The following is a 14,770-nucleotide window of genomic DNA, read 5'->3' on the forward strand; positions in this document are numbered from 1 at the left end:
GAAGAAGGGTCTAGACCCGAAACGTCAGCTTTCCTGCTCCTCTGATGCTGCTTGGCCTGCTGTGTTCATCCAGCTCTACACCTTGTTATCTCATATCACTATGGGTCTGGATTTATAGCAGACCAGACCAGACAAAGACAGCTCATTTCCTTTCCAAAAGGAAGTTAGTGAACCAGCTATGTTTTTACCAGTTTTGTGGGACTAGCTTTCAATCCCCTATTCAATAATTGAAATTAAATTCCATGAGCTGCATGCTGGGTTTTGAACCCATGGCCTACTGGATTACAAGTTCAGTGACATTACCACTGCACCATATCACCCAGAATGCAAATGACTAGGTCCAGTCTGAGGAGAATGGAATCATGAGTTTGTGTTGCACCTTTATTGTAGATTTAAAAACCTCTAGCATTTAGTAACAACCTTTCTGCACGTGGTCTCAAACTAGTAACTGAACTTTATACACTCATAGAACATAGAACAGTACAGGCCTTTCCGCCCACACTGTTGTGCCGAACTTTTACCCTAATCCTATCTAACCTTCACCCCTACCTTGTACTATCATCCATATGCCTATCTAGTAGCTGCTTAAATGCTCCTAATAAGGCCGACTCCACTACCCTCTCCGGCAATGCATTCCACACCCCAACCACTCTGAGTAAAGAACCTACCTCTGACCACTCCCCTATATCTACCTCCACTCCACTTTAAAACTATGTCCCCTCGTAATAGCTACCTCCACCCTAGGAAAAAGTCTCTGGCTGTCTACTCTATCTATACCTCTGATCATTTTGTACACCTCGATCAAGTCACCTCTCATCCTTTGTCGTTCTAAAGAGAAAAGCCCTAGCTCTCTCAACCTTTCCTCGTAAGATCTTCCCTCCATTCCAGGCAACATCCTGGTAAATCTCCTCTGCACCTTTTCCAGTGCTTCCACATCTTTCCAATAATGCGGCAACCAGAACTGGATGGTATGTTTAAGCTCTGCATCTGGAACTCCAACTAATGTGCCTAATCAATAAAGTAAAGCAATATTGTAACCAATATATTGCTAACAATCCATTGCAAATTGGTTAGCTCAAAATGTAATTTTTATTTCTGAACATTGCTAGCTTTCAAAAATGTGTTAGCTTCCTGCATAATACAGTGATGAAAATATAACTTTTCACTTCAGTGAAAAGATGACCAAGTGGAATTTTAAAGCAGTTTGAGACTTATTATTTCAATTAATTTAAAACTGATGTGCCATTTCTGAAGCCCTTCCCTTTCAAACCAAACTCTGCAATGGTTACCAAAATAAAGTTAACTATAAATTCTGCAAAAAAGAGGAATTTTCCACTTTGGCCATTAATGCTTTATCTGGAGAATTAAGTACTGTTACACATAGCTTTCTACAGCAGCATTTGTGTTACTGTCAATTCTTCATAGAAAAGTCAGTTATTAGCAACTGGGTAATTCATTAATTTCATAAAATTTAAAGTCACTATTGGAGAACTAAGGAGAGATTTTCCCAACTGTATAAAAATGATACTCATCTATCTTTTATTTTTCTTAGGAGGCAGGTTGAAGTTGAAGTCTGCTTTCAAAATTCTGAATTTTGTTCTGTGGAAAATGATCTTTGGTGATGTGTATGTTTGTGGAAAGTTTGATACTGATGCACATGGACAGGATGCATAAAACTCCAGGGCTTATGCAATTGCAAAAAAATCCAAAGAGGGAGGTTACAGTTGAGGATTAAGATAGAGATGCAGATGGTGGCAATGTTAAAGTTGGCACTGGAGCTCTCAAAACCAAGTGTGGTGCCAAAGTATCACCAATGGCAAATTAGCTTTTAAAGTAACAAAGGCAACAGTAAGTGAGAATGTGAAAACAAGTACAGGAAAATCCTTAATTTGAAAAGGAGGATATCTACAAAGGCAGCAGCGGTTACCACTGTGCAACCCAAACGCAGGCTGCTTATTACAGAATCAAATTTGTTCCCATTCCTAGAAGATAGTCCTGCACAAAATAAAAAATATTCTATCATTGTTTTAGCACTTTACACCCCACTCCCGATCTTATCCCTTAAATCACGAAAAAGAATTACAATTACACGGTCCCATATCTCATTTCTCAAAAGACAAAAACATTACACCTACCCTGTGTTGTTTTTAGTCAATAACTTGTAAAGAGGAAGATGTTGACCCTGAATTATGAATCAGTATAAATTGCTGTGATATTAATTTCACAAAAATAGTATTTTATCCTTTACTTCCATGAGGTTTATTTGTGAAGTTAGTTGCTGAATATATAATCATGTCACATAAATAAAGGTTGACTGTCAAGTAAAGCTTCAGAACTACCAATCTCCTTCTGCTACTTCAATCAAACATTATATTGCATGTGAACCAAAGTATCGATTTTTTCCAGAGATAGTAGGAACTGCAGATGCTGGAGAATCTGAGATAACAAGGTGTAGAGCTGGATGAACACAGCAGGCCAAGCAGCATCAGAGGAGCAAGAAAGCTGACGTTTCAAGTCTAGACCCTTCTTCAGAAATGGGGAAGGGGAAGGGGGTTCTGAAATAAATAGGGAGAGAGGGGGAGGCGGATAGAAGATGGATAAAGGAGAAGATAGGTGGAGAGGAGACAGACAGGTCAAAGAGGCGGGGGTGGAGCCAGTAAAGGTGAGTGTAGGTGGGGAGTTGGGGGGGGGAATAGGTCAGTCCAGGGACGACGGACAGGTCAAGGGGGCTGGATGAGGTTAGTAGGTAGGAGATGGGGGTGGGGATGGGGATTAGGGCAGGAGGAGGGGATAGGTGGGAGGAAGGACAGGTTAGGGAGGCGGGGACAAGCTGGGCTGGTTTTGGGATGCGGTCAGGGGATTTTGAAGATTTTGAAGCTTGTGAAGTCCACATTGATACCATTGGGCTGCAGGGTTCCCAAGAGAAATATGAGGTGCTGTTCCTGCAACCTTCGGGTGGCATCATTGTGGCACTGGAGGAGGCCCAGGATGGATATGTCGTCAAAGGAATGGGAGGTGGAGTTGAAATGGTTCACGACTGGGAGGTGCAGTTGTTTGTTGCGAACTGAGTGCAGGTGTTCCACAAAACGGCCCCCAAGTCTCCGTTGGTTTCTCCGATGTAAAGGAGGCCACAACGGGTACAGCGGATGCAGTATACCACATTAGCAGATGTGCAGGTGGACATCTGTTTGATGTGGAAGGTCTTCTTGGAGCCTGGGATGGGGGTGAGGTGTAGTACTTCCTGTGGTTGCAGGGAAAAGTGCCGGGAGCGGTGGGGCTGGTGGGGAGTGTGGAGTGGACGAGGGCATCACTGAGAGAGTGGTCCCTCCAGAAAGCAGATAAGGGTGGGGTCAGATTGCAGATGGCGGAAGTGCCGGAGGATGATGCGTTGGATCCGGAGGTTGGTGGGGTGGTACGTGAGGATGAGGGGGATCCTGTTTTGGTTGTTATTGCGGGGAGGGGGTGTGTGAGGGATGAGTTGTGGTCGAGGGAGTTTTCGACCACTGTTGGGGGGGGGGGGGGTGTTGGGGGGCCTTGAAAAAAGAGGACATCGGGGATGCCCGATGCCTCATCCTGGGAGCAGATGCGGCAGAGGCGAAGGAATTGGGAACAGGGGATGGCATTTTTGCAGGAAGGTGGGTGGAAGGAGGTGTAGTCTGGGTGGCTGTGGGAGTCAGTAGGCTTGAAATGGATATCAGTTTCCAGGTGGTTGCCAGAGATGGAAAGAAAGATGTCATTGGCAACCACCTGGAAACCGATATCCATTTCAAGCCGACCGACTCCCACAGCTACCTAGAATACACCTCCTCTCACTCACTTTCCTGCAAAAATGCCATCCCCTGTTCCCAATTCCTTCGCCTCTGCCGCACCTGCTCCCAGGATGAGGCATTCCACTCCCGGACATCCCAGATGTCCTCGTTTTTCAAGGACTGCAACTTCCCCTCCACAGTGGTCGAAAACACCCTCAACCGCGTCTCCCGCAACTCACCCCCTCCCCGCAATAACAACCAAAACAGGATCCCCCTTGTCCTCACGTACCACCCCACCAACCTCCGGATCCAACGCATCATCCTCCGGCACTTCCGCTATCTGCAATCTGACCCCACTACCAAAGACATTTTTCCCTCCCCACCTTTATCTGCTTTCTGGAGGGACCACTCTCTTCGTGACTCCCTTGTCCGCTCCACACTCCCCTCCAGCCCCACCACACCTGGCACTTTTCCCTGCAACTGCAGGAAGTGCTACACCTGCCCCTACACCTCCCCCCTCACCCCCGTCCCAGGCCCCAAGAAGACCTTCCACAAACAGATGTCCACCTGCACATCTGCTAATGTGGTATACTGTATCCGCTGTTCCCGATGTGGCCTCCTCTACATCGGGGAAACCAAGCGGAGGCTCGGGGACCGTTTTGTGGAACACCTACGCTCGGTTCGCAACAAACAACTGTACCTCCCAGTCGCGAACCATTTCAACTCCCTCTCCCACTCCTTGGACGACATGTCTATCTTGGGCCTCCTGCAGTGCCACAACGATGCCACCCGAAGGTTGCAGGAACAGCACCTCATCTTTCACTTGGGAACCGTGCACCCCAATCAATGTAGACTTCACAAGCTTTAAAATCTCCCCTCCCCCTACCACATCCCAAAACCAGCCCAGCTTGTCCCCGCCTCCCTAACCTATCCTTCCTCCCACCTCAAGCCCCACCCCCATCTCCGACCTACCAGCCTCATCCCGCCCCATTGACCTGTCCGTCCTCCCTGGACTGACCTATCCGCCCCCCCACCTCCCCACCTACACTCACCTTTACTGGCTCCACCCTCGCCTCTTTGACCTGTCTGTCTCCTCTCCACCTTTCTTCTCCTTTATCCATCTTCTATCCGCCACCCCTTCTCTCCCTATTTATTTCAGAATCCCCTTCCCCTCCCCCATTTCTGAAGAATGGGTCTAGACCCAAAACGTCAGCTTTCCTGCTCCTCTGATGCTGTTTGGCCTGCTGTGTTCATCCAGCTCTACACCTTGTTATCATCGCTTTTTTCACCTTTTGCAGGAGGGTAGAAATTAGAGTAACAGTGTAAATAGGACACTTCAATCTCAACCAACAAGGTGATGAAGGAGCAGGATGTACAGCTAAGACAGTCCAGTGCATACCAGTCTATTTAATCAGCAAACATCTAATTGAAAAGTCTCAACACACTGTTTGCAACTGCAAGTACAGCTAATCCCCCCAATACAAGCAGCATTACTTAGCCAGTAAAACGCAGAGAGTGGAGGCGAGTTACGTAATACAAATTTTGTGCAATTTTCAATCATGATTGACAGGGTTCTCGCCCAGTCATCTATCACAACAGACATTTATCGTAAATATTTGTCCTATCTTTAGTGGCAAAATACAAACTAGGAGTGATGGGATAATGATTAGAAATCACAATTTGCACTCATGTCACTTTCCTGGTCCAGAGACACAGAAGGCAATGCTTAACATCCTCAGTCGTACTCTGACTGAGACTGGATAACACACATGCCATCTGGAATCAAACTTGTGAAAGTGTACAATTGGGAAAAGTCTCATCACCATCGATCACTGTATCTATCAAATAAATGCAGCAATCTTTTAATGTGATAAACAAAATATTTAAATGATCTTAACAAATGAACTATGTAAAGGCGTTATTTTTATGTTTCACAGATATGTGGCTAACTGGTGATTCTATAGTAAATGAGGCTTTTAATGTTGTAGATAGTATGTTGTCAAACTACACAGTGGAGCTGGAGGAACACAGCAGGCCAGGCAGCATCACAGCAGCAGGACGTCGTCAAACTAAACACCTTTGTGAATCATTTTACATGTGGAACAGTGTGGGTTCACTGAGTTATGGTTGGAAGCAACAGCAAGAACAAAATTATAGAAATAAGTTGATACAACAGATTTATGCTAGAACCATTACTTTGAGAATGCTTTGTTCAAATAGCAAAGCTCAAACAGAACAGAATAAACAAAAGTTCACATGATTTTTATTGTACAAAGTTATTTAGGAGGCACAAAAATATTTAAACTGCACATTTGTAATCAGGTTATTTCTTATATTTTACACACAATTTATTTTAACGTATCAGACTTTTTTGTAGATAGCATAAACTCATTAATTATGTTTACCTAGGAAGAATAGGAATAAACAAGTTAAATTTTCTTTTTGGCGGGGGTTTAAATGCAAGAAAAACCTTTTATCTTTAATTAATATTTCCAACATTTCTTCAGATTTTTCAAGGAAACAGTAATCTATGCCAGCTTTTCAAAGTAGATGCATCTCCTGAAATTGCTGCGACAAGGCTTATTAATTAAAAGTGGTGAATGGACATTTGTGACAGACTATTTGTTGCATGGTAATCAAGCACATAATGTGATTCCCAAATCCAGAACAATCGTACAAAATATTCTCCAGTGCAATCAACTTTTTGTGACACTTTTGCATTTATTACATTTTGTTTTAAAGCACTTTCTACTCAGAAATGATCTTCATTGGACTCAGTCAATAACATCCAATATCTTTTCTAATCAAGCAGGAGGAGAGGATGTTAGAGAGGACATTAGCCTTCTTGCCCACCTCCTCCAAACGCTTGCCCGAATCCCCATCAGGAATGGGAAATTTTGCAATGAATAGATTTACTTGGCGTAAAATTTAGTACAAAAGTACAAATTCCATTGTAGAGGTGATCCAAACTGATCGTGTTGAAAAGTTGGCTCATGGAACTGTATTTGGTCAAAGACGGATGCATTTGAATGGGGACTGGCCAAAATGTGTCACAGGCTGGAGGGAAAGAGAACTGAGAGGTATTTTAAAAACAGTAAGAGAAGTCTAGAATAGGATCAAAGTTAAAATTAAAAAAAAACCTTGAAAAAGCAAAGAGGAAGGGGAAAATAGAGCAAACCAAGGTGATTGACTTTATGAAAAAGTCAAAAATGAAGTATTTCTGAACTGGCAGCCATAATGCCCTAATATGGGTACTTGCTCCAGTTAAAACAAAGAAAATAACTACTCAGTTCACGGTCTAAAATACTCCAGAATCTACTCTTAAGCTAAGCATGTAAAAGTGTCTGATTCAGAGGCATGGTCAGATTGACGGATATGCGAAACTGAAATGGTCAAGTCTGACTCTCTCAGGCACTGATTAAACATGGCAGCCCTAGGAAGTGAGAAGAATTGATGCTTCTCTGTATTAATTGTTTTTGCAAAACTAGCAAATGCAACTATACAGTTATTTGTAGCAAGTAAAAAAAATTGCTGAAGAACATTCCTGCTAATTGGGTTAGCAGGGATCACTCTTGAATTGCATTCTAATCCTGAGAATTGCAATTGTCATGCAAAGAAAGTTTGTTTAAAAAAAAGCCTGAACTAACCTGCATTACAATACAGCTGTAACGGAGATATTGTTCTGTCAAAGTTACAAACATTTATCATGGCAATGTTCCCAAACATATTTATCATGATTCATAAATATTGCATATTAACGACAAATGCACACCCAAACATACTGAAATACAATTCCACACCACAATTATCAGATCTATAACACTGTAGCTCTTATGGCAAGAGAAGGATTTTTAGGTTATATGCACAACTCTTCTCAGATGCTCAGTTCTAATATCACAATGTATTATTCAAAAAACTATTATCGACACCTTAGCTGCCATACTGAAGATCATAAATACAAAAGGATAGTTTATTTACACTATAAATGAATGCATTGTACAAGATGCAAAATCTTATCTTGAATGTGATAGAACAATGACTCTACTTCAAAGTATTTGAAGGCTGTTGAACATTTTCACATTTATACATTGCTGGTGCAATTCATATTTTAATTAAATCTTGATGTAAAACTCAGTTGGCCTGAACAAAACTGGTCTAGTGTGTCTTAAAAGAAACAATTTAATTTTATAACACACTATGCTAATTAAGAGGCAACTGTTTCAATATCTTAATCATAAATCTACTACATGCAAAGTGTAAACTGAAAATTTGTAAACCCACAATAAAACATGAAGTACCATAGCAAGCTGCAATGGTGATGGGGCGGGGTTGCAGAAATCAATTTGCCTGTTGCCTCTGAGTTTCATGTTAGATGCTTTGAGATTTCTGTACAAGCTGTGCAGAAGCAGCATACAACACTCAAACAGACAAACTAGCACTATACAACACATCACTGAATGGACAAAAGACAACTGTACAAACACTATCATGTTTAAAACACCACACCTATTTTGTACACAGAAATACAAATGAGGACTTGAGGATCTACTTACTTTGGGGAAATGTTTTCTGGAATGTTACAGAAGTCACAACATGTGGGAATTGTTCTCAGTGAATGTTTCTGGAAGGAGATATGCATTTTGTGGGATAAATACAAAAACCCAAATATTGTCATTAATACAGCTCTGACAGATGCTTTGAAACTGCTGGTCATATAACATCTTTTTATAGCACACCAAGATGTGTTCAGCAATCCCCATTCAAAACATCACGTCAGTAACTGTCAGGGAAAAGACACTGGATGGAAGGCTTTATTGGAAGAGGTAAAAGACAATACTCAGAATATTTTTAACAATTCAAATATGTACACAAACCACTAATTGGATTCATTTACAGAAAGGAATAGTTCTGTTTTTGGTAGTGGGGCAGTGAGGGAGTAAACAGTCAAGAGGAACAAAAAGGGAGTTGCAAAAAAATGTACTCTTTTATCCAATTTGTATTACAGTTTGGTTAAGCATAACTGGATAAACCATGCTATTAAATCATTCTGCAGACAGTAAGCTTTACTGTGATGAAACAAGCTATTGTGGTGCACTGGTAATGTCCCTATCTTTGAGCCAGGAGGCTTAAATTCAAGTCCCACCTGTTCCAGAGGTAAGAAATAAAATTGCTGAACATATTGATTAGAAAACAGTTTCTTTTATTGTGATGAAAATGTGGTTTTTTTTTAAATCTTTCCCAAAACGAATTCTGAGCCAATATGTTTCCTTCCTCCATCTCACTTGGCTCTAAGAAAAATAAGAACGTAAAGAAAAAAATGTTAAAGAGGCCACTTGGTTTGCCTTCTGCCATTCTCCGAGTCATGACACAATAATGGAGGTGCCGCCTCACAGCAGCAATACATCTCTATCAATTAGTCTACCAATGGGGAAAGCCCCAGCAGTGAATTGACGTTAGGATTTATATTTTCACAAGTGGAACTATCCCAGATTTCCTGCTGTAAATGCAACCAATTCAGCTGAAGTGTCTGTTTAACCATCTTTTTATAGCACTTTCTACTTATAATAGAAACAGTTAAGTTGTATACAGCAGTCCAATGCAACAGCCTCACTTGCCATCAGTGTTCCCTGATGGTTGGTGAGAGAAAATGATCCAAGAGAATACATGTGCAAAGGGGATGGATGAACACAGAGCACTTGACTGAGAGCCCGTGAAGATGCTGCAAGACCGGGCAACTGCACACAAGGCCTTACCCAAATGGATCCAGTGATCAGCTTGTCCAGTAAGTGGGGGCTTCAAACTGAATTTTTGCAAGAGGTTCCTGCAAGGCAAATGCTGCCCATGGACTTAGCAGGGGAGTTAGTGGTGACAGAAAGAGAATGATAGGGAGAAGAGATCAGAGAAGGGCAGACATACAGAGATAAAGTAAATATTATCATTAGACAAACCGTTGACAGAGTGAAAGCAAAACAGGATTAGAGAACAAACAAAAGATGAGAAACAGCTGTAGTCAACAAAGAAAGATGCAAATAGCTGAAAAAGACAATGCAGGTAGCAGATAAAAACTGCACGCACATCAGGTGTACAGATGTTCTGCACTTTGCTGCATTGGCATTTGTGCACACGGGTGGTACAGTTAGAACTGCAGAAAAAAAAATGACCAAAGTAAAAGTATAATCAAGATATGTCAGAGTAAAAAAAAAAATCAGTGGTTCACATTTCCGACTGACCAAATCATGCATCTGACCACGATAAAAAGATATTGCTTTCCAACATTATCTGAACGTCACTTAAAAAGGGAAAATGAAAATTTCTAATGGACTCAATGAATTCTGTACAGGAATAACCAGGATCTATTTAAAAGTATAATAATGCAACAAAGGCAGTTTATTGAATATTTCTTATTTACTATTTATGAGTTACAAAAAAACACTCGGCCTGCATTTTAATCAAGTTCCCAATTAGCATACAATCCACCTGGCAGAAATGAGACAGAACAGTATGCCAAGACCGGTTTTGCCTCCGAGACCTGGTTCAAATTTGGTGATAATTTGAAACTGGCGAGAGGTTTCTTTCTATATGATCTCAAATTAACTTAGGACCAATTGCCCATGGAGAAGAATACACATTAGGAAAACTGTTTTGAAATATGTGGCTGATTTCCCATCTATATCCTGGGAGACCACAATTTCAATGTCATCTGGGCTAGTACCACAGAACTTTTATTTTTGTTAGATCCTCGTTATGTGACTGATACCTACTGATATTATTCCAGCCACTTGGTTTGTCTCTAGCATCATCTTATTTTCGATTATTTGTAATTATTTCTCTGTCTTTATTAATCAGTTCATAGATCATCCCTTCTCTTGTTATTCAGCTGTCGACGGGGGCGGCACGATGGCACAGTGGTTAGCACTGCTGCCTCACAGTGCCAGGGACCTGGGTTCGATTCCACCCTCGGACAACCGTCTGTGTGGAGTTTGCACTTTCTCCCTGGGTCTGTGTGGGTTTCCTCCGGGTGCTCCGGTTTCCTCCCACAGTCCAAAGATGTGCAGGCTAGGCAGATTGGCCATGCTAAATTGCCTGTAGTGTTCAGGGATGTGTAGATTAGGTGGGTTATAGGGGGATGGGTTTGGGTAGGTGCTCTGAGGATCGGTGTGGATTTGTTGGGCCCAAGGGCCTGTTTCCACACTGTAGGGATTCTATTCTATTCTCTGACATTTGATTTACACTGTTTGTATTCATCTGTTGACACTCTTGATTACCTGCAAAGACTTGCTATTCAGGCTGTTGACACTTTATTCAACACTATTCATACTTAGCTGTTGATATTCTTAGTGGCCTGGAATTATCTTGCCATTATCTCTCCCCCTACATGTTCTGTGCCTGTGCAGCTCCCTCCACTTCACCTGCTGAAGGAGCAGTGCTTTCAAAGCTTATGATTTTAAATAAATCTGTTGGACTAAAAACTGGTGTTATGTCACTTTTGACTTTGTCCACCCCAGTCCAGTCCAACACCAGCATCTGCACATGTGGACTAGTAGTAAAGATCCCAAAACAGAAGCCTGGAAGAAGCATTTGTCTTATACTTTGGCGGTACCTTAACACTTGACAAGGAATGGAAATACTCTTCTCAACCAGTCTCTTTCTAGCTAAGAAAACAAATAAGCAAGAATTGAGAAGTAAGCGGAAAAAAAACATCCAGTGAAATCACGATGAGTCACATTCTGATAACACAAAACTCTGTGGTGCAGTTATCAGCTGTTTCCAGTGCAAAATAGAAAATCCAATGGATGGATACCCGTGATATGCTAAAGTTCTGGACTGGTAACTCCAGATTAACTGAATTTGTTCATAATTCTCGTATAACTATGTCAACTGTTTGGGGCAGAATTATGCCACACTACAGTACAAAACCATTAGAAAGTCTGCAGCAATGGCTGCAAAATGGTCTCACCCATCTAAGTGAACGAACATGAACGGAGACATTTTTAAACGTGGATAAAACCACAGAGACTATAGAGATGCTCCAGGATTTTACACGACATCATTCAAATACAGAACACATATTTGACTGCACTGCAAACATGGCAGGGTCTTCTGAAGGCAGCATGCTAAGCAAAAAAAAAAATTAGTTTTTCCAGAGCTAACATTCGACAATTTACTGTACAGGGGCAGGCCATTGTAAGGTGGGAACAAATTGAAAAATAAAGACATCTGTCACATATTTTCTGCATTAAGTGTTTTCGTTTGGTTTTGTTTTTGACAGTGTGTGTCTGTCAACAAATCATGTTACATACGTGCTTAGTCTTAACTAACATGAAGCTCTGCTTAATGGGAAATTGTGGGTGAATCCCACTGCGATTTGACTTATTACAATTTTAGTGTCTTAGACGATGTTTTGGTGGTTTTGAACATTAGCTAAAACAAGTTACAGTGTCAAATTGAAAGGTCATAGCAAATAAAATCAAGTAATTGTCAAGTAAAAACACTTCAAACCTATCAATTTACATAGTGTGTTGGGTACACAGTACATAAGTTGGAACTGATATAGATTACACAAAAAAATTCTACACTTAATTATTTAAGTCCGCATAATCTCAGAAATGTCTGCAGGTTACTGGATGACAACCACATATACTCCACCAGGCTATACTGCAGATACCCCATCATAAATCCACAAACAACATCAGTCACATTGTGTCTTCCCAGCATCACTCGTGACAGTCCTACAACACAAACCCACAGCACAACCAGAATGCGCAGCGGAATGGCTAAAACCAAGTGATTGAGGAAGAATCGACCTCCCAGTGCTGCTCTGGTTGCATGGCCCGATGGGAATGAGTATCTGTCCACAGAGAAAGTAGCAAACATGTCCATCTTGTTATGTGAAGGCCGACGCCTGCGGACCAGTGACTTGACAATACCTACCAGGACCAGATCCAGGATCAAAGCTAAATAAAAACAAACAAACAAATACTTTGTAAATCCATGTACAACAACATGTTCTCCACATCACAAATATCTGTTTGGCAGGCATGAATTACTGAACACTCTGCCTATGGGTAGGAAACAGAAGTAATCTTGTGCACAATTTTGAGAAAGACCTTTGTAATTAAACCAGAACTTAACTGTACAGATGGCTCTAGTCTTCGGCACAGTGGGTACTCAGCTTCCTTGCGAGTCACACATGTCAAATCATTCTTCAATCACAGAACAAATCCGTGATGAAGCACAGGACTGAATTATTCCTTTGGATTTGTAAAGCAAGCTATAGGAACAGAAACATTGATTGAAAGCATTTATTTTGGAACCCATTCATTGTGGATTTGTCTTTTGAAAAGAAGCCATGGTGATTTAATGACACACTGACTTCCAAGGGACTGCAAGATTCCAGTCAGAATGGGGAAAAATTTTTTAATTTATATATTAAAAATAACACAGGATATGTTGCTTTTAAAATAAAACTGCAGGACAGGAGTAAGTCTGCATTACGTTAATGCATGTACTGAAATACCAGGATTTGGAAAACATTAGAGCTGTTGGACCAAATCATTTGTGTGTGCAGCAACAATCTGCAAGCACAGGTGCTGTAGATGCAAGAAAATAACTTATTTAAATCTATTTCACACATTAGGACTACAAAATGTACAATTTCAAATATTTCCTAAAGAGGTGTTCAAATAGACAACCATCCTGCCAGAACTGACAAGGAATGTGTGTCTGTTTTTTTTTATTTCCACACCAATTGATCACCCATAGCTTTGCTCATTGCTAGCTGAAGAAATTTACCTGGTCCAGATTTTTTCGTGAGCAGCAAATGGACATCACTTGCTGCTCTCATTACATTTGTCCACAGAATTCCTGTGTGAATATGACAGGAAGTGACTTGTCTCAACCAAACAGACTGAAGATTCTTGATCGAGACATGCAAAGTCTAAAACAGGTAGTGAACGTTTCAGAGCATTTAATTCAATGCAAAATAATTTTCAAAGAATATAAAAAAGAGTGGAGATAGACAGATGGGATCGAGAGAAATAGGAAACAGACAATAAGTGCAGAAGTATTTTTTTTTTTTAAAAAAGGATTTTCCAGAACTAAAATTGGAATGAATGATTCTCCATCATTTGTAAAAACATGTTTTCAGTATGAGGTTGTTTGGTAATAATTAAGATTCATCATGAAGTTAAAATGTCATGGATAAGCCAAAAGCTATGTCCCTTGTGTTTAGTAGGATCTAATGGATAAGTGCCACAAATCTGACCCTTCTTGCATCTGAATGGCAAAAAAATGGCAAATAGCTTTGCAAAACTTGTGGATGGGCAACTCAGCTATTTCCAGAAGTAGCCATCTGATTTAATCCAATATCCTTGGGCAAGACAGCCTCACCATTATCTTGAATGCAATAGGAATGATATGGAGGCTGCCAGCACACACCATTAAGAAGGCTTGAATCAGACAACATCTACTATCTGCATATTTAATCAAATGCTGAAATCATAAATTGGTGTTTTGCCCTCGAAAATAATCACTAATGCTTTGAAAATTTAGAATTAGCTCACCAGAAATAAAACATGAATAATTGGGGTACAGAGTTTGGATATACACCTCTATTTCGAGAAAAGTTTCATTTACACTTCTCAGCACACACACATCAATAATTCTATATAAAACAGTAATACATTAATTAGGCAACCTGAGTTTAATTACACCTTGAAGTATCAAAAGATATTTGAATAGATATGTAAAACAAAAAGGAGGATTCCCTCCCCACCCTTATCTGCTTTCCGGAGGGACAACTCTCTCCGTGACTCCCTTGTCCGCTCCACACTCCCCTCCAGCTCCACCACACCCGGCACTTTTCCTTGCAACCGCAGGAAGTGCTACACCTGCCCCCATACCTCCTCCCTCAACCCCATCCCAGGCCCCAAGAAGACTTTCCACATCAAGCAGATGTTCACCTGCACATCTGCCAATGTGGTATACTGCATCCGCTGTACCCGGTGTGGCTTCCTCTACAT

The 14,770-nt window shown here is 41.1% G+C and overlaps 1 protein-coding gene across 1 annotated transcript in view; it reads right to left on the reverse strand.

Moving 5' to 3' along the window:
- Positions 1–10,139: 10,139 nt before the first annotated feature.
- The window catches only part of plpp6 (phospholipid phosphatase 6), a 143,758-nt gene continuing 139,127 nt past the window's right edge, over positions 10,140–14,770 (reverse strand). Inside the window, exon 2 of the mRNA XM_020532806.2 lies at positions 10,140–12,703. Coding sequence (XP_020388395.2) covers positions 12,330–12,703 — 374 coding nt within the window. The 3' untranslated portion in view covers positions 10,140–12,329. The remainder of the gene's footprint in view (positions 12,704–14,770) is intronic.

Source organism: Rhincodon typus, chromosome 10, assembly GCF_021869965.1.
Source record: "Rhincodon typus isolate 14 chromosome 10, sRhiTyp1.1, whole genome shotgun sequence".
NCBI classification, from domain to species: Eukaryota; Metazoa; Chordata; class Chondrichthyes; order Orectolobiformes; family Rhincodontidae; genus Rhincodon; species Rhincodon typus.